General features: G+C 36.7%; 1 protein-coding gene across 9 annotated transcripts in view; it reads left to right on the top strand.

Moving 5' to 3' along the window:
• BCAS3 (BCAS3 microtubule associated cell migration factor) overlaps positions 1-21,341 on the top strand; it is a 550,239-nt gene that overhangs the window by 65,046 nt on the left and 463,852 nt on the right. For all 9 annotated transcript variants that reach the window (XM_045299618.1, XM_030888097.2, XM_004706992.3 and 6 more), the window contains exon 7: positions 9,633-9,705. In XM_045299618.1, coding sequence (XP_045155553.1) covers positions 9,633-9,705 — 73 coding nt within the window. The remainder of the gene's footprint in view (positions 1-9,632; positions 9,706-21,341) is intronic.

Genomic DNA, 21,341 nt, shown 5'->3' on the forward strand with positions numbered 1-21,341 from the left:
GGGGCTTGTACAACTCTTTTTTATTTAATCATTTTATTGGGGACTCATACAACTCTTACTGCAATCTATACATCCATCCATTGTGTCAAGCACTTTGTACATTGGTTGCCATCATCATTCTCAAAACATTTGCTTTCTACTTGAGCCCTTGGTATCAGCTCCTCATTTTCCCCTCCATCACTGCTCCTTCCTCATGAACCCTTGATAATTTGAAAAGTCTTATTATTTTGTCATATCTTACACTCTCCGATGGCTCCCTTCACCCAAGGAGGTTATATGTAGATCCTTGTAATTGGTTACCCCTTTCCACCCCACCCTTCCTCACCCTCCTACCTCTTAACTGTTTTTAACCATACATATTAAATTATAGACTTAATTTAAGGGTCTTCTTTTTCTTTTCCAGGCAATTAGATTGGTCAGGTATAACCTGTTAGCCAACCTTTAGGTTACAGTGTTGGTGATCTTAAAAAGTTGACTGAGTTGCCATTATTCATGAATTATTTTTTGTTGTGCTTCGTAATTTTGTTTTGAAAAAATTTCAAACTGTTGAAAAGTTGAAAGAGTAGACAATAAACACATGCATGCCCTTCACCTAGACTAATTAGTAGAATTTTGTCTTGTTTTAGATTAACAAGAAAATTCACCACTAGTCATACCATTCTCATCAACCAGTATAATGCCATATTTTTAAACATATTTTTATTTCCTTAAAATTTTTTCAAGTTTGTTATAATTGAGAAGTTGCAAATTGTGTTAGTCCAGGTTGACTAGAGAAACGAACCCTGAGACAGACACATCCACGTGAGAGAGAACTTTATATCAAAGAGTAATTATTTATTAAGAAAACATCCCAGACCAGTGCAGATCAAGTCTATAAATCTGATATTATCCCATATGTTGATACGAGCCATGCAATGACGCCTAATGCAAGAAGATCACAGGTTAGAGGGTGAGAAGTTTTGTGGATCCAGTGGTGGTGAAAGAATGTTAGCGGTGGTGTGGGTCTCCACATGGCTCCTTCAGCTCTAGGGCTCTGGTTCTATCAGCATAGCTCCATGTGGCTTGTCACCAGGGATATCTCTCAGGGAGTGGAAGCAGGGAGAGCTTTGCCTCCAGTGAGCTATTTATCTCCTTTGTGCCTTAGATTGACAGGCTAAACTCCACCCCTTCACTATTAATAGTCTCAAGACACCAGATTATGTAACTGCCATCGACAGTTTTTGTAGTTTGATTGCTTTTGATAAGTGTATGTGCCCCTGTGCCAATAAAAAATGATAAAAGTAACATATTCCCATCATCCCAGAGAGTTCTCTCCTGCTGCTTCCCAGTCACCTTCCCCACCCCTGAGAACATCTACTATTCCTATTTCTTTTACCTCAGAAAGAGTACTTTTCCTGTTCTTGATGTTACTGTCTATACTAGTTAATCTTTCCTTTTTATTTATGATTAGGGTTTCCACAAACCACTACAATTTGTTTTTGTCTGCTGATGGAATTTGGGTTGAATATACTTTTGAGAACAGGAGCTTCGGTGGTGTATTGTTACATGTTAGGCTGCTAACGGGCAGGTTGGCAGTTTGCAACCCCTGGCCACTGCAGGAGCGTGCTGAGCCACTATGAAGAAAGCTGTTATGGGCTTCTAGTACAAGTCTTTGCATCACTTAGTTAGCATTTGAAAGTGCTGTGAGACTAATAATCAACAATAAAGTGTATATTATTGGCTATGAATGCTATGGAGAAAATAAATCAGGATAGAGAATAGAGAGCGATGGAGATGATTTTGAAGCCCTCCCAAATTTAGGGATATTTGAGGTCCAAAAAAGTATAAGGAAGCCCTGGTGGCGCAGTGATTACTCACTGGTGCAAAAGGTTGGTTCAAATCTTGAAAAAAGCGTGCAAGGATGGAAGGGAAACGTGTAGACAAGTAGGAGCTGACTGGGCATGCCCACGCAGAGGGCAGTGAGGCAGTGAGGAGAGCAGTGTGGGTGCAGAAGGGCGAGGTGGAGAGAGCTAGGCAAGGAGCAAGAAAAGAGCCGAGGATAAGGCAAGATATGACAAAATAATAATTTATAAATTATCAAGGGTTCACGGGGGAGGGGAAAAATGAGGACCTGATGCCGGAGGCTTAAGTGGAGAGCAAATGTTTTGAGAATGATGAGGGCAATGAATGTACAAATGTGCTTTACACAATTGATGTATGTATGGATTGTGATAAGAGTCCATATGAGCCCCTAATAAAACGATTGAAAAAAAAAAAGAGCCGAGGAATGTGAACAGAACCTTTTTGTTTCACCAGAAAATGGGATGGTTTCACTGTATTAGAGTTGTCATCAACACTAATTGCTTAGAGTTTAATTGCATAGTTTGCATTCTTACCATGTTCTAGCACTGTGCTTAATCTTTTGCATGTATTATCATTTTCAATCCTCACAACAATCCAATATGAAATATTGGTGCTTATCCCCATTTTCCAGATGAGAGGATTAAAGCACTAAAGGATTAAATATGTTAGCCTTTGTTAATAATTTATACTTTGAAGTGGAGGAGTTGATGGGATTTTTTTCTGACAACATCTCTAGCCAGGGTATCTGAGGAAAGAATTCAGTGCTGGTGTTGAGATTCAGATGAAGCATTTAGTATCATAACAACCTGGAGAGTTTATTGACTCTCTCTTAATATATCAGTTTAGTAATCTGTGGAATGGAAGATTTGGATGAGTTCTTTTAAATGTTTAATGAGTCTGCTCTGAGGATAGGTACAAAAGGCCTGCTCATCAATGTGGAAATCATAATGGACATTTCGTATGCTTAACATGTTAATATCTGACGGAAGGCAGCGAACCAGCACATTTAAGAACATAATATTTAAAATACTGTAAGCTTTAATAGAGTCACTGTGGTTACTAGAATATATGTACATATTTTTGATATTTTAAGCAAATGCCAAAAACCATTTTTAGTGATCATATGTTGGTAAAACAGTTCAAAGCAGTAAGATTCGGGTTCCGTTCATTTATTTTTTTCATGGTTGGTTAATGGTGCCTTCGGCATCCATCCATCTCTTTCTCTTTCTTCATCTCATCTTTTTCTTTTCTTAGTCAAAGAAGTGCTCTTGCAGCACAAAAGAAAATACAATCTAAAAGTACATACAAATTTATTGACTATAAGTGATTAGAGAAATTTTCTGACCAAAATTTAGATTACAAAAGTGATTACACTTAAAAAGCTTACACTGATAACAAAATCTATAAGTAAAACTGACAAATAAGATGACTTATAAATTTAAAAAAATTTTAAAGAAGATATTTTAGTAAACAGGAAATTGAAGGCGGGGAAATGGTTTCATTGATAAAGTGAATTAAATTATTTAATGAAATTCTTTCTGGAAAAGACTTTCTTGGGAGAAAGTGATGCTCTTAGAATTGTTTGCTGTAAGATATTTACATTCAAGCCATTGTTCTTAATATCGAAGTTGGAATATTTCATAATCTGTTGGATTTTTCCTTCTTATGGTTTTATGTATTTATTTGCATTTGGACCCCAGCAGAACTGGTTTCTGTTTGAGGTCTTAAAAATCTTTAAGGCTGATCCACAAATCTAAAGTGCATGGTTTAGATGAGTTTGCAAAGGTATGTGTGGTTAGGAAGTAGTTTAATGTTTTTTGATATGCAAACTGTTTTGGATTTTGTTGGGGGGGGGGAAGGAATGGTGAGTTGGTGGGCCAGCCCATTTTCATTACTTTAATTGTGTGATTTATTGGGATTTTAAGCTTTTTGTAAATGTTTTAGTGTTATCGGGCAGAATTAAAAGGATTTAGAATAAAAGGAGTTTAACAAAAGGACTTTGCAACAGGATTGCAGTAGTTTTTTCTATTTGATGGATTTGGCCAGCCGCTTTTCATTTCAATCATGGTGCTGCGTTCTGTTAAATGCTGCGGAACAGGTGTGTGTAACGTCATTCTTTCCGTCCTACATGCAAATAAGCACACCATTTTATATAGAAAAAGTTAATCCTCTGCAATTTGGAGGATTATGTTATAGGAGGGTGATGACTCCATTAGACATCACAGGAAGTACATGCTATTTATACTGGATGAAAAATCAGGTTTATAGTTACGTAGCTTGAAATTCTAGTATGTTTACACTAACACTTTAGAAATGATATCTATTCAAACTATGTACAACACAATTTCTTTTGATAGAGGAGTTAGATTTTGTTGCAGATTTACAGATCTGAAATTAAAATATGTGTTTTTTTAAAAAAAGTGTTATTTTACTTGAGGATATGCCTTGAGTAAATTTGAGGGAATTTATTAAATATTTGTTATAAACTCTGTCTATCTGCCTATGGGTTTCTTTTTGTGGACAGTGGGTCTTTTTTGGGTTATAATGCTCTCAAGTTAGGGCTTTTATTTTCAGTTTAAAATATTTAAATGGCTTATCTTCTCTGAATATCCCTATCCAATATATAAATCTTTAGTGCCAGCTAGTTGACATTCTATAGAGCCAAATCTACTGGACTGATACACCCAATAGGTCAGTGGTAACAGAATTCTTTAGTTCCATTCTTCTTCTTTTTTATCATTTAATTGGGGGTTCTTACACTTCATATCACAATCCATTCATCCATCCATTGTCTCAAGCACTTTTATACATATGTTGCCATCATCATTTTCAAAATGTTTTCTTTCTACTTGAGCCCTTGCTATCAGTGCATTTCCCCCCTCCCTTCCCACCTTCCCTCCCTCATGAATGCTTGAGAAATTATAAGTTATTATTTTCATATCTTACATCATCCAGTTCCATTCTTTTTTTAATATATATTTTTTATTTTTATCATTTTATTAGGGGCTCATACAACTCTTATCACAATCCATACACACATCAATTGTGTCAAGCACATGTACATGTTGCCATCATCATTCTCAAAACACCTGCTTTCTACTTCAGCCCTTGGCATCAGCGCCTCATTTTCCCCTCTCCCTCCCTGTTCCCCCCGCCCCCATGAGCCCTTGATAATTTATAAATTATTATTACTTTGTCATACCTAGTTCCATTCTTAACAAAGCCGAACAATCAAAATATTCTTGCCAATATTATTTACGTTTTAAAAACATGATGTTCCATTCATCAAATATCAAATGGTATTTATAATTCAGGTATAAACTATAAAGCCATGTAAAGACCAGGAAGGAAAAGGTGTTATTGAAAGTGAAGCTAATGATGTGTGAAGTATTTTCACATGATATCTAGTTAAAATGTAGGAGTGAAGAATTGGCCTCGTACATGTGGAATTCTGTTATAATTAATTTGGAACATTGATATTACAGGCTTTGTACCAGTTAATTTGTAACTTGTACTTGGATTAAAAGTTAAATTGTTAATTATGAAATCTGATTAAGTTGTTAGCTGGGGTAACACCTTATTAAATTGATGTTAGAGCAAGCATGTTCTTGATTCTTTTTCAATAAACAATCATGGATTTGCTTTAAAATCCTGGAGATTTCTTATTAAGAGATTGAGTATTATAAACCTCAACAAACTTAAATCACCTTTGACAGAGTGTTTCATGTGTAAATACTGGTTTTACTTTATATTTTCATCCTTACATTTGATGTTGATAAGATGGTCCCTTTTATAAACATCCCTTGTATAAAGGGATGTTACAGCTTGTCTAAATTTTTAAGCTTTATTATTATCAAATATTAATTTTATATCACAATTTATATTATGTCAAATATATAAAAATAAAGTTAAAAAATATCACATGAGGTCCAGTACAATTTAAATAGCATAGATCTTTCTTAGCCTCTAAGAGGTAAATCTTTATTCTGAAATTGGAGTTTACTATTTTATGCATTTAATAAGCAATGAATACTAAATCTCCATATGTGTACACACAATATATATTAAAAACAAAGCAAATTTTATTTTTGGTGAAAATGTACACAGCAAAATCACTTCCTCACCATTTCTAAACATAATCACCAGCAACATTGGTTAAATTCTTCCCATTGCATCAACATTTTTAATTCTTTTTCTTCTAGTTTCACTTTCGTTTGCTTCATCTCCTTGTCTCCAACCTACTCTTCTGTGCATTAAAATGACCCTTTCTCTGGTCTTACATAACTTAAAATAATAATAAATGCACTGGCCATCAAGGGTGATAGTCTTTATTCTTTGCACTAAAGTATAGTTTAAAGGTGATTTCAGGTGACAGCTTCAATCCAAGGTTTGAAGAACAACAAAAAATGAAACGCGCTGCCCTAAAGTCAGTTCTGACTCTTCAGGGCCCTGTAGGACAGAGTCGGGCTGCTCCTTTGGGTTTTCAAGGCTTTGCAGCAGCGCTTCTCAAACCTGTGAGCTGTGACCCCTTTGGGGGTGGAACGACCCTTTCACAGGGGTCGCCTAACACCATCGGAAAACATTTCAGATGGTTTTAGGGACGGAGACATCGCTTCTCTGTCTCCAGGCGGGTCCCCTCACATGCAAAATACGCCCACCTACGAGTGCCCCAGGTGAAGACTGTTACCCATGCTACACCATGCTTCAAGACAAAATTTCATTTATTTGTAATTAGAAATAAATATTTCACAATATATGACATTGTTTCTGTGAGTCATCATTATGCTTTAATTTGTAACAATGAAAATACATCCTGCATACCAGATATTTACATGATGATTCATAGCAGTAGTGAAATTACAGTTATGAAGTAGCAATGAAAATAATTTTATGGTTGGGGTCACCACAACATGAGGAACTGTATGAGAGGGTCGTGACTTTAGGAAGGTTGAGAACCGCTGCTCTACAGTTTTTACAGCAGCGACAGTCCCATCTTTACCACAGAGCAGCTGGTGGTGTTAGGTTAACAGCTCGGTGCATAGCCCTCCACGACCAGAGCTCAATGATTGCAGGGAGTCCTCCAGGCTCAATAGGTCTAGTAAGTCTGGAGTCTTTAAAACTCTGAAATTGTGCTTTATATTCCCCCCCCCCCCTTATTTCTCCCTTTTTATGAGCATTTCTCTATTATGGTCCAGATCAGAACATTCAGTACTGGGATCTGAAAATAGGTAATTTTAACATGATCAAAGATGGCTTTTTTCATGAGCAAGCACAAACTTGTTTATTACCAAAAAACAAAGCAAAACAATGATAGTTCAACCACAGCAAGAAGTTTTAACATTCTATCCTTCATTTGAAAACTATTTTTCCAGTTTTATTGGCACATAATCCACATAAACAATTTAATCATTTGATTATGTCAAGAAAAATTGTACAATCATCACCACAAACAATTTCAGAATTTTTTTTTTCTTTTTCACCCCCACAATTAAATCACCTGTAAAATGAGTTGCAAACCCTACAAACCCTTGCATCGGTTATTATCTCTATGCATCCACTCCTTCTGTGCTTCACAAACTGGTAAACCCAACATAAATAATAAAGAACAAAACCAAAATATAGTGGTAAGAATAAAACAATAGTAATATAAAGATACGAACAATGAGTAAGAAAAAAGGACCACCACCAATATTTAAAAAGCCAGAGAGGAAGTTTTTGCAAAATCCAGGGAAGAGTTCCTTGCACCTAGAACAAATTCAGGTTGGGTGTAGGGAGGTCAACAGACTATCAAGTTTGATGCAGTAAAATCAGATTACAATGGTCCGTGTTTGACAGTAAGGCTGGTTGAGACTGTTGTTTGTGTCTGGAGGGGATAATGTGGGGCTTACTCTGGATCTTCTGCAGATGGGTTTGGTTTGGCCTACCACTGTCTTCCACAAATTGAGTGTTCACAATTTTAGCTCTGGTAATTTTCCCTTTGTCATACTTGAATTTTGTTATTGTCTTTTTTGGATCACACAAGCTGGGGTGCTTTTTCCATATGGACTTAATTGATTCCTCTCTTAGATGGCTGCTTGCTTGGATACAACCCTTTAAGACCTCAGACAATATTCTAATTGATAGCCAGGCACCACCTGCATTCTTCACCACAGTTTGCTGTAGCACCCTTATCTTCAGTGATCATTTTATGAAGGCAAGTATTGAGTAGGTCCATGATATCAGAACTAATTGTTTTTGGATTGGGGCTAGAGTTAATTAGAAAACCAGAATCCATCTGCTTGTTCCTGAGATCTACATGACTGGATTTTACTTTGGCAGTTTTTGAATGACAAATTAGAACCTCACATATGACTCAGCAACACCAGCACCAGCAACAAACCAGCCAGCAAACAAACAAACAAGAGGCAAAACAAAAGATGCTAAAGGCAGGAAAACAAAAACTCATAGGAACAGTAAAAGCAAAGCTGTGTCAGTCATCCCCCTGGGCCATAAGGCGAATGCACGGTTGACATCTATTTTCCAAATGACACAGCACTCCGGACACTGTTGGTATTTGGAATCTGTGCAAATATAGATCCACCTTGAGCTGCAGTCCATGTGTTATTGCCCTGCACCGTTTGATCTCCCATTCTTTTGCGTTCTGTTTATCCTAAGTATGTATGGAGCTTGGTGCCTGAGGAAAACTTCCTGGATCAGTTTTTCCGTGTTGAAAACTTTCAAGTTTGAAAGAATTACAGGGAGTTTCTGCATACTTTTTACCCATCTTCCTCTAATGGTTGCCTGTATATAAGTATATGACAAAACCCAGGAAATCGACCTTGGTGAAATGTGTGTGAATAGTTTTATTGTTATTTTATCACATCTGTAGATTTGTGTAACTGCCATTGCAGTCAAGATAGAGAACTATTCAATCATCCCAAATTCTTTATCATACTACCATGTTTATTCAGGTTAAGCCAAAAGGTGACCATTGGAGATTGGTTCTTGAGGCCCATCCAAGTGGCTTTGTGCATAAATAGCTCTTTCTTTCATAGTCTTTTTTTTTTTACCCTTTCAAAGTCTTGAGTAATATTCTATGGTAGTGATCTACCATAATTTGTTTTACCATTTATCGAAAGACCTCTGGTCGTTAGAAAGGACATTTGACTGATAAAAACTTGTTATAAGCATGTTTGGTGGGTTTTATGTGGACTTTTTCTTTCACTGGGATAAATGCACGGGGCTGATTTGGGTGTATGGTAAATCTATATTTTAATTGTAAGGAAATTGATTGCCAAGGTGGTTTCCTTAGGGATGGTACCATTTTACATCTCCATCAACAGTTGTATAGGATATTTTCTTTCTCTGAATTTTGTAATATTTTTTATTGACACCGTTTCTTTTATCTATTCTAATAGATATGTAGTGATATCATGATCACTCATGTATCCTTTACAGTAAAATATCTCCATTTCTTTTGCCCCCTTTCTAATTGAATTGCTTGCTTTTTATTGTTGAGTGTTGAGAGCACTTTATACATTCTAGATATGAATCTTGTCAGATATATGAGCTTCAAGTATTTTCCTACCAATAAAAATTAACAACCAAAGGATTATTAAATTTTGGTGCAATTTCTGTAATGGCTATAGGTTTTCTACTTTAGACAAGTATAAAAATTACATGCATTTATAGTGACCAGTATTTTGTTATATCTTCACTTTAAATATTTTGAGAGTATGAAAGATGAAAGTAATGGGAGATAAACAGGAACACTTCTTGACGTTTACTTTTTATTTTGTGCTCCTTATCAGGTACTCAAAAGTGTGACAACTTTGCTGAAAAAAGACCTCTCCTTGGTGTTTGTAAAAGCATTGGATCTTCTGGGTAAGGACATTTAAAAACAGTCTTTGCATCAAAATATGTACAGGTGAATAGAGACCAGTTGCTATGCCTTGGATGGCTGATTCCAAGAAATCTTACTCTTTTTATAACCATAATTCTGTGTTCTCACAAGAGAGAAGAAAAGAAAGCAAAACTCAGAGCTTTTGTAATTCAGGCAGTCTCTCTATCATTTCCTCTGACACCATTTTCTCACATGCTGGATGATAGCTGGAGACTATTGAACACAGCAATAGATCGCAATATATTCTTGAAATAGGGAATTACCATCATTAAGTAAAAAAAGGATGTTTAATGTGTTTCTAACATAATCATTTTTTATGGTGGCCTTTCATAATACAATAGAAATTAATATGTGCATGGTAATAATTAGAAAAACAAATTAAAATAACTAATATTTACAGATGCCACAACATGTACTTGACATTGTTCTAAAGGTTTTGCATAAAATCTTTAAATTTGTCTTTCAGCAATCTATGAAATAGGTCCTATTATTTTACATAGTAAGAAACTGAAGCATTGATGCTATGCAGTGATGCTCTGGATTCAAGCATGACCATGCTGCTCTCAATTCAACATGCTGGTTACATGACTGTGTATAACAGTAAAAATGACTCATAAAATCAGATATTTTCTCTATTTCCCTGTCTATGAAAATCACCATACTAATATTTTCACAAGGTAATAATCAAGCAGGTCTCCATTTTATAGTAACTTTTTCTTTTGGTTAGCAATTTTTTCAACTGCTAATGCAATTATGAAGCTCTAACTGATCTGCTGCCATCCAGTTAATTCTGACTCATAGTGATATCCTGTAAAAAATGTCATCAAAGGCTGTGGACAGGCCATCCAGGGCTACCGAAATGTTCCAAAGTGACCGAGGGTCTTTGTAGCTTTGTGATTATGACTCTTTCCTCTAAGGACCTCAGAATGGCTTTGAGTTGGCACACCTCCTAACTCCAAAACTGCTGACGACAGGAAAGGCTGAGCGTTAATTCTGTGCTCTGTACTGGATAGTCATCCTTACGTCATAACCGTTTAGAACATTCAAAATGGAGATAATTTCTTTGCTATGCCTCATTTTAGTGAAAAATACGTGTGTTTTCCTTTGATAGATTTTTGTCTTACACAGGTTCCAGCTTTTGTAGATTTTACTGTAAATATACAATGTAAGCTTGTATTTTAGCATTCATATCTCAGAAAGTTTTTTTATATACCTATTTTCCAACAGTATTTCTGTAGAACTGGAATTCAGTTATTCAGTATCACATACACTTCTCCAGTCACTTCATTAGACTTTTTTGAAGTAGAAAGGTACTTCACCAATGTGTTACTTTAACACGTAGTTTAAAGTGAGTTCAAAGGGGATAGCATTATACATAGAATGTAAGTATTGAAAAATAAAGGTAGCTAATTTAAGAAATACTGTTGTTTAATAGGGGAGAATGACAGCGCTTTCTACTCCTTTTTAAAAAAAATTAATAAATCATTTTATTGGGGACTCTTACAGCTCCCATCATAATCCATACATCACTTGTATCAAACACATTTGTACTTATGTTGCAATCATCATTTTCAAAACATTTTCTTTGTGCTTGAGCTTTTGGTATCAGCTCCTTTTTTCCCCCCTCCTCCTCCCCTCCCACCCTCATGGACCCCTGATAAATTATAAATTATTATTTTCATATTTTATACCGCCTGTTGTCTCCCTTCACCTACATTTCTGTTGTTCCTCCCACTGGGGTGGGTGTGGGGGTCTATACATTGATCATTGTAGTTGGTTCCCTGTTTCTCCCCCTCTTCCCCTACCTTCCCCCTAGCCTCATAGTATCGCTACTCTCATGCGGGGTTTCTCTCTCCTGGATTCCGTGTGTCGAGAGCTCTATCTGTACCAGTGTACATTCTCCAGTCTAGCTGGATTTGTAAGGTAGAAAGGGCTTTCTACTCCTGTAAAGAGGTATAGTCTCAGAAACTCACAGGTGCAGTTCCACCCGATCTTACAGGGTCACTGTGAGTCAGAACCTCCACCATGGCAGTGAGTTCTTTTTTTATTTTTTAATACAGCAAAAATGCGACTTGAAGACATTTGAAGAAATAATGCAGAGTAGTAGGGGATATGATTATATCCAGGGTTCTTTGAATCAAGACTCTCAAGTTTGAAGGGCATAGATAGGCAAATTGTGAGAGAAACCACAGAGTGGGCAAATGGGAAACAATGAAATAATAAATGTTATAAGAGTAAGAGACAACAAATTAAAAAGTGTGTAAATCAAATAGAAGTGAAGAAAGTATATAACCATGTGATGGATAGTTGGAGATAATTTGTTTAATGTCACATGAATCTTGAAAATGTAGACTTTATCTTGTCTGACTTGGTTTCCTTCTTGGAATAAAATTTTGGTTTTGACAACATGAAATTTCATAAGCTTGCTATATAGTCATCTTAGTTATTTCTCTGAATATTAATTTTCTTTTTGTGAATGAGTGAAGTTCTTAATCTTTTGATATCACCAAAATCACTGGTACACAAAATTATACACTCTTCCCCGTGTGTTCTTTGAAGAAATAGATTGTTCAGGTCGTTTTCCATATCCTGTTAAATGCTACAGAGCTCCAGCTGTTTTGGATTTTATCAACTCCTTATACTCACCACTGCCTATTGAATTATTCTTGCAAGATGCCAACAAGAATTTCTTTTTTGACATATAATTTTATTTCTATAATTTATAATTCAAAGGAGAATAATTGCTGTAGAAGGAGTCTCTGGCCTTCTTCATCCGTTTTCTTTAGAATCAAGCTTATTTATTTCACTTCGCCCCAGTGGCTCTATTTCATTTATGACACCCAGTTACTATTGTGAGAGACTGTCCTATCAGCATTCCACAATAGTTTATAAGGTCTTAGAGAAGATAATGTTTATTGTGCTACTGATCCAGGGATTCAGTCACTTTGTTGTGTAATAATTTGAGGGAAACAGGAAAAACCATGGAAAAGATCCAAGGAATATACACTCTCCAAGGAAACCAAAGTTGTCATTTATATTAACCAGTTCCCAGAAGGTAGTTGTTTGTAATTAGGCTCTCCTTACCGGCTATGAATAAAGAGCAAATGAATAATAATAATAGTATTATTAAACAGCTGATGGTAGATCTTAGAGAATGTTTAGTTCAATGCATTATGTTCCTAAATTAAACATTTTATGTTACCTTTACAACATAAGACCTTTAGAATATTGCGTGTGGCAAGTACCCTGAAGATCATATAATTGCCTTATGATATGGAACAGGAAATTCTTAAAAGTGAAATAAAAATTTTAATTTATTTATCTTTATTGGTTAGGAATACCTCACACTTTGGACTCTGTACTTTGAGCTTATTGCAGAGCTGCCAGAGTAAGCCAGGCACAGTTCCTTTTGTCACGTCCTCCTGGCGCAGGGCTGGAATGGCACCCAGGGACACAGGAAAACAAAGCAAAAAAGGGCAGGAAACACCACATTGAGGAGACAAGAGTGTATTAGGTAATTTACGTATGTGAAGATTAAATGTCGTTTTGTGGCCAACAGAAGGTTAATGTCAAGATCCTCAGTAGACAGTTTCATCCCGGTAAAAGTCCACACAGTGTAGTGAGAGTTGAATGTATATGCCTGTAGTATTAAATTAAATTGGCGATGGCGGGGGCGGGGGGGGGGGGGGGGCCCCCGCCCCCACCGCTACTACTACTACTACTACTATCGGGTTCAGTAAGCACAATTGTACGGTTGAGATATATAAGCGTTATATTAAGGTCATTGAGAGCATGAGAGACTCCTTCTACAGCATACAATAATACAGTCAGACATATTACATGGTAGCATCGTTCACTTCAGCCCTGCTTGATGGTCCTTGTGGAGGGGCCTTAGCCATCAGAGAAGAAGCCGCTGTCTCGTCCTCCTTAGCCACCTTCTCCAGCCACCCTCCCGAGAACCAGGGAGCCTCATTATTTATTGCTAAACCATACATCATATCACTTTAGGGGGATACATCACAGCATCATGCATCACAGAGAGGGGCAATACAATTCACAACAACCTGCGTCATAGGGAGGGATTGCAACTTAGGCAATACAAGCAATAGGAGGGGTATGACCTAGTCATCTTGGAGTGGTCCCGGGCTTGCCTTTGGGCACTGCTTTGAGGGAACAATGTCAGAAGGGAATGGGCCCTACTTAGGGTGAGTCAGACTATACAGTCTGGCCGCTCTAGATGGCTGATGTTAAGGAGAATAACCGCTGACCTACTTTCTCTGACCGCCTGTTGTACAGTCATTTTTAAGCAGCTAAGTCTGGTACATATTATTGGGGAGACAGCTTAAGAGAAATCCTTCTGTTCCCCACATATACCTAGGATTTTATAAGCAATGATTTTTTCAGAAGGCTGATGAAATGGCATGATGGCCATATCCGACATCCTCTGGCTACACAAAGGAGGAGAATCCAAATCCACATCAGCCCAATGCCAGTTGCCATAAGGCAGAGGTCACACATACACAAATTGCAGCACAACACAAAAACATGTAATAAACTTTATTTTTTAATGCAACTTCCTGGGTATACTAATGTTATTTCTTCATTGAGAACTAATTGGAGCATCCCTCCGCCCCGTTTCCTCTTATCTCTTTGTAATTCCTTCCTCCCATCCTTTTTTGCTTCTATTTGCCAGGAAACCAGTCATCTACTTTCTGTCACTACAGATTAATTTTCATTCTTTATATAAATTAAATCATTCTGCGTGTATACTCTATTTTGGGTCCATCTCATTTCACTCAGCATATTTATGTAGAGATTCCGTCATCTTATTACCTGTTAGTAATTCATTTATTACTGTTTCATATGATACTATTTGGATATGCCACAAATAACTTATCTATTTATGTTGGTTTATTTGGGCTTTTGTAAATAATTCTGTGAATTTATATATCTGTGAATAATTCTGTGAATATTAATGTTTACTTTTTGTATAGACATATGTTTTCATGAGAAATAAAATGCTACTATGCTAAACTACTCATTACAGATTTCCTCATTATAAGTAATTTAAATGAAATGCCTTTTCATTTAGTAGCAGTTTTCTCGACAGAGCAGACTTGACAACACTAACAAGTACAAGTGAAGTAAACATGTACACATAATTGTGTTGGATTGCTGTTCTACCTGTCCATCTATGGGTTTTATAAACTTCGCACTGCAGGTTCTATGGGTGTATGTATTCCTTATGAGGACTCATAATGTAAAAAATTTGGCACTTTTGAGGGTATTTTGCATAAGATAAAATATTTCCATTCCTTTTTAGAGAGTAGTTTTGGGTATTGATCAACTCCGATTTTAGGGGTTGGGTTGATTCACTTGACTTCTTAGTTGAGCTGGATCTTTGTCTTTATATATTATGAAGAAATTGTACCTTGTGCTAAGAGCTTCGGTCCTTTCGCAGATTCTCTGATAGTACTTTCCCTTCAGCTGTTTCATCTTTCGAATCCCCAGGGACCCATTCCGCACTGCATGCCATGGTCTTATCCCCTCCTTTTAAAAACTGATTGCAATGAAAACATACATAACAAAACATATGCCATTTCAATAATTTTGACATGCACAATGCAATCACTGATAGCATTCTTCAAGTTGTGCAACTGTTTTCTCTATCCTTTCTCAAATCATTCCACTAATACTAACATAAACTCAGCCCTGTCTAGGCAGAATTTTCCTTCTTTGCTCCTCAGTCTCCCTTTTGGTAGATCACTAGAAATCCTTTGTTTCTGTATTTCCTTATTGTATAAAAGTGATATCATACAGTATTTGCTTTTGTACTGACTCGTTGCACTCAGCCTGAAGTTTTCAAGGCTCATCTCTGTGGTGGTAAGTGCCAGGACTTCATTTCTCTGTATTCTTTTCTGTGTGCCTACTATATTTGTTTATTCATTCAAATGTAGATGGACATTCTGTTTCCACCTTTTGCCTTTTGGGATATAGTGCAATTCCCTTTCTTTGACTCCACAGTATCCCAGGCTTTGATCTACCAGATCTCACCTGTGTTCAGTATGAGGGGCTTTAAAAAGTTCATGAGAAAATTTCATTCTTTCAATTCCATTTCAAGCAAATGCTTTAAAAAGTTTTAATTTTTAAATAGTTTTAATGGTACATAATTCACATATTATACTATTCAATGGTTCAGTCCTATCAAGAAGTTACTTAAAAAACAAACAAAATGTACTGTCTTTTTGCAATCCATTGCTCAGCTCTTGATGCCATAGCAAGAGAAAGCTGTCCTAGTTTCTATTCTGTGTGGCCTCACATAAGTCTTACTTGAATTTAGGGTTCTTTTTTTTAAATCTCTCTTGGTATGATTTAGGAGCATTTTTATTTTCTTTACTGATCTGTGTTGTTTTGGGAAGCTATGCTATGGTAGTATACACAAACACCTTTGTAATGATATTTTATTATTTTTACTTTTAAAGTTTTATATTCATCAGTGGCCATTTATGCTACTTTTCCTCCATATTATCCAATTAGACATGTTTGCCACATGTTATTTAGCAATTCTACACAGATGGAGAAGAAACTAAATATTTATCATTGTAGATTCTTGTTTGCTTTTTATTTCTTCATGATAAAATAAGCTGAATATTTGTGAGATATTGTTCTTATTAGAATATCACATTTCAGCTTAGAATGGGATAGCATGTACTTTCCAGTTTTTTAGTAATCAAACTCAAGCTATGTTAATGCTTTTTCATAAATTTTTTCAAACCTCTTCTTCCCCAATGAAAATAGTATATCAACTTCTGGCAGTACTGTTTTGAAATAAGGAAAAATTCTGTCATCACATTTGAGTTGCTGCGGGTGTGTCGGGCTTTAATAGGGTCTCTTCACTTTCACTGGAACAGAATACTTTATGTCCCCCAAAGAAGTTCATGTTTATATATTTATATGTTTCTGGAGGCATAATTGAAGCTCAGCAGATTATGCATAATTAAAGTGGACTGTTTGATAAAATTTGACAATATGCCTACCCATGAAATCATTACTCCAGTCTTGATAACGAGCATATTTATCATACACTTTAATGCTCTCTCATGCCCCTTTTGATTCCTCTATTTGCTCTTCCTGGTACTCTGTACAAGAAACAAGTCTCTCTTCAATGAGTCTCTTCAGATAATAGTGAAGACTTTGCTTCGTAATAAACTTTTTTGGAGGGCAGATGTTTGCTGCCATATAGTTTAAGATGACTTTAATATATGCTTAATGATATAAAAGGAGGAACCTTGGATTTAAAATTGTTTTTACTTTTGCTCTGCAACTTAAACTGAAGACAATTTCATATAAAGCTTTCCATCTAGGAGCCAGTCATAAAACTACTAAAAGGCATGCACAGTTTCTCTGTGAATCAAAGCAAGTTTTTCAGCCACCAAAAAGGGTGCTGTCTTGACATATAAATGGAAAACAGACTGAGTTTTTGGCTGATACTGCTGTACTGGTTTAAATGTTGGTTCAGTCAACTTCAAGCTTAGATTACAAGATTTGCAAATTGAGGGAAAACCAAAAGGGAAGGAGCAACTGCATAGATTCTGACTTTGTGGAATTCCACCCAGACTGTGAATCTCCCTCTGGTGAAACAGGGCATGTGCACAGTACGTGAACCTCACAAAGAGCCCCGGTGACTTTGTGAATATCCCAAAGACAAAATTCAAGAAGAGCATTTAGAAATTCCTTATGGAATCTGAAGTCAGTTTCCAAATGGAATGTTCTTCAACAATTCATTTAGGAAAATATTTTATCGATGCAACCTTGCTAAATGAGAAAGCTAATTTGCTTAAACTAAACTTTAAATCCTTCAAAGACTGTGCGGATGTCATTGACAGGGTAAACTGACACAGCCCTCTGGGCGATGTAAGGAATCTCTTGCCATGGACCTAACATATTTGAACATTGTGTGTATAATTGTGAAATGTTTGCTAGAAATCATTTTTCCTGCCGTTAATGCAGAAGTCTCAAAGAATTTATGTATTTGAATATTGTTTTCCTTTTTTTCTAGTAAGGAATTTGGCAGCAATAATAATGACATTAGTAATAGCAGACATGATAAATCATTTACATTTATTGAGCACTTAACTATGTTCCTACTACACCACCAGGGCTCCCTGGCCACACTCTGGGGGACCTACATAGGCAGTTCTGCTGTACCCTGTAGGCTCACTCCGAGTCAAAAGTGACTTGGAGGGCCATGAGATTTTGGGGGTACTGTGTTCTAGACATTGTTCCAAATGTTCTCATTTTTTTCCTCTTATTGCTCAGCAATCCTCTGTGATGTGAGAATTTTAATTTCCCAAATTTATAAATGAAGAAACTGAGTTACAAGGAGAACCCAACACTTTTCTAAAGGTTCGGCTTTAGTAGAACTAGGTTTAGTGTCTGGATTGTCTGGTTTCTGTAAGAGTAGTGAGTTCAAAACATTTTCATATATTTTATTATCTTATTATTATCTTATTATCCCTATTTGACATAGGTCTAAATGACACCCCCCCTTATTCTTTGTTTTTAGCTTTTTAAGATGAATTTTAAAGTTTTAAAATATGAATTAGATCATCAGTTTAGCAACAACTTATACATATTTTGTTTAAACTTATCCACTACAATAACTATATTGCATCATCACTTATCCCACGCTCTCTCTTTGTTTCCTGTTTCCATTCATTCTTTCATAATTTGTACTTTGACTTTGGGTAAATGTTTCCCTTTTGATCTTGTGATTGATTATTCTATCATGCTGGTGAGTTCAGTTTCAGTCATTGTGTTAGACTGGGTTAACTAGAGAAACAAATCCAGAGACACTCATATGTGTAACAGTGAGCTTTATATCAAAGAGCAATTGTATAGTGATAAAACATCCCAGCCCAGTCCAGATCAAGTCCATAAGTCCAATATCATCCTATAAATCTAATACTAACATGTAACTTCCTCTTTGGACTCATTCAGCCACAAAATACAGGAAGGTCACAGGCTGGTAGGTAAAAAGTCTTGAGGATATAGGGGCTGTAGAAGCATCTCAGCGCTGGTGCAGGTCTCCATGTGGCTTCTCCAGCTCTCTGAGTGTTGGTCTTCAACAGGAGGGTGAAGCAGAGAGAGGGGCTCAACAAGTCGATACTTGACTTGTCAACAGGAAGATAAGGCAGAGGGAGAGAGGAAGTTCCCAGAATCCTCATGAGAAGGCCATGCTCACAAGGAGGCATCATCAGGCTGTGACCTGATTGACAGGCTTCACTCTTAATACCCTCAAGTTGACACGAGACTGTACAACTACCACAGTCATAAAAGGTGACTAAGAGCCACAGTCTTTGGTGCCCCATTAGTTTCTTTCTGAGCAGTAAGCCTGTCTCTTTCATGATTTGGGGTTTTGTTTCATGCTTTGCTCTCAGTCTATCTAATACCTAAAGTGATCCCTTTCAATGTGGCTGGAAGTGGTAGCCAGGCACCATCTAGTTAATTTGGTCTGTGGGTTGAGACAGAGGTTTGTATCATCCATTATGTCATTGTATTGTTCCAAGTTTTAAAGTTTTTTATCTTCTTTCCTTTGGACAGGGAAAGATAAATAGTTCACCTTAGATGGTTGATCACCAGCTTTTTAAAGACCCCATTGCTACTCGCCAGATTAGAATATAGAACATTGTCTTTGGGAACAGTGTACAGTGACCCCTCGCCACTTCGCGCTTTGACTTCCGCGGCTTCACTCTATCGCGGTTTTTTCCGTAACAGCACCCACTGCCTACACCCGCTCCTTCAGAGGAAAAAGACAGCGACCCACCTGTAGAGTACATCCCTTAAGTCATTTCATAGGCTATTGATTACAGTATTTGTAAGAACTATGTATAATAATACTGTATGTGAAATATGTAATACTGTAAACTAGATGCCATAAATAATATAATAAATAATAAATGATAATTGTAACGTCCAAAATGTTTTACTGTATTTTCCCTTTTTCGTTTAATAAATTGGGTAATACGAGTGTAATGGTGACTAAAGGGTGTTTTTTCATGTCCTCTATGCTCTAACTACGAAAATATTTGATTTACAAATAAGGAATCCTACTTGGAGGAATTTCATTTATCACGGTAGGGTCTAGAACCGATTAACCGCGATAAAAGAGGGTTCACTGTATACCAGTTGACTGTGGTGTTCACTAAGACTGTGATCCTGAGCCTCCAGGCCTAGTAACTTATCCCCTCAGGGTGTGTCTAACTTTGCTTCCATATCGTCCACCACATTTATTGAAGCAAAGGGAAGTACACATATACTAGATAACTTCTGTCAAGTCTCTGTATATTTGTGGGTATTCTCCCAGTCTCCTTGTCATGCCTGTTCAGCCCGTGTGTCTATTCAATCATCTACTTGTATGGATCACCACTATTGCAGGATTGTATATATAACAGTATTTGCTTCTTGTCTTTGGCTCGTTTAAACCTCAAGGGTCTTCTCAGGTCTCCATTATTGTTTGGCAACTTCCTTCTTTGTTTGTTTTTTTGATCATTTCCTTGGGGACTCTTACAACTCTTATTACAATCCATACATCAATTGTATCAGGCACATTTGTACATAAATTGCCACTCTTTTCTAGACAATTGCTTTCATTTAGCCCTTGGTATCAGCTCCCCTCTTAACCCCTCCCCCTGCCCCCGCAACTTCCTCCTTATTGTGTATTGCCAAAGCTGTAAATCTTTATGATGCAGATGGCTACATCTTTCTTTGCAGAGCAGCTGCTGGGTTAGATAACCACTGAACTTTTTGTTAATAGGAGAATGCTTAACCACTGCACCACCGGGCTCTTCGTTTATAGGTAGATCGTTCTAATTACATGTTTCTTTTGATACTCTAGACATGAAACTATTCTGGACAAATATGTTAGTGCTTTGTTCAAATTATTTTCTTTCAATAAATATTTATAAGTGCCTACTCTGAGTCAGCTTTTATAAATGCCAGTAGTACAGTAGTAGTGTAAGGCAATGGTTCTTAACCGAGTCAGAAAGGGAAGGGGTTATTTTGAACTACAGTGTGCTCTTGGAAGTGCCTAGGGACATTTTTGCTGTCAATACTGTGGTGGGGGAGAAAGTGCTAATTGCATCTAATTATTAGAGCCAGGACATTATCCTATGATACAGAGTCATGGTCATCCAGGCAATGAATGTCAAGAGTGGTAAACCCTGATAGGGAGACGAAAGCCTGTGTATTGATGGGGTTGAAATTTTATCATGGAGAAAGAATAAAGTAAAATAAATAATTTAGTAATTAAGTAGTATGTAAAAAATATTAGAGATGTTAGGTAGATTGGCTTGAGCCATAGTCCATGTTATTGATGGACATTGTTTTAATGGGAGTTAATACATATATCATTCCATAGTTCAGTCACATCAAGCAGTATTGTACAATTGCTATTACAATCAGTTTCAAAACATTCTTTTTTTCCGTGCAAAACATTCTTTTCCTTCCTGGATTGCTTGACATCGCCACCACCCTTCCCCAACTCAACACGGCCCCCAAACCCTTATTCTACGTGCTATTCCAATACCGCCAGTTTCATATACTGAAAACCATATAA

The sequence above is a fragment of the Echinops telfairi genome, unplaced genomic scaffold (assembly GCF_000313985.2).
Source record: "Echinops telfairi isolate 266 unplaced genomic scaffold, ASM31398v2 ScPeMD7_7458;HRSCAF=8496, whole genome shotgun sequence".
Taxonomy (NCBI): Eukaryota; Metazoa; Chordata; class Mammalia; order Afrosoricida; family Tenrecidae; genus Echinops; species Echinops telfairi.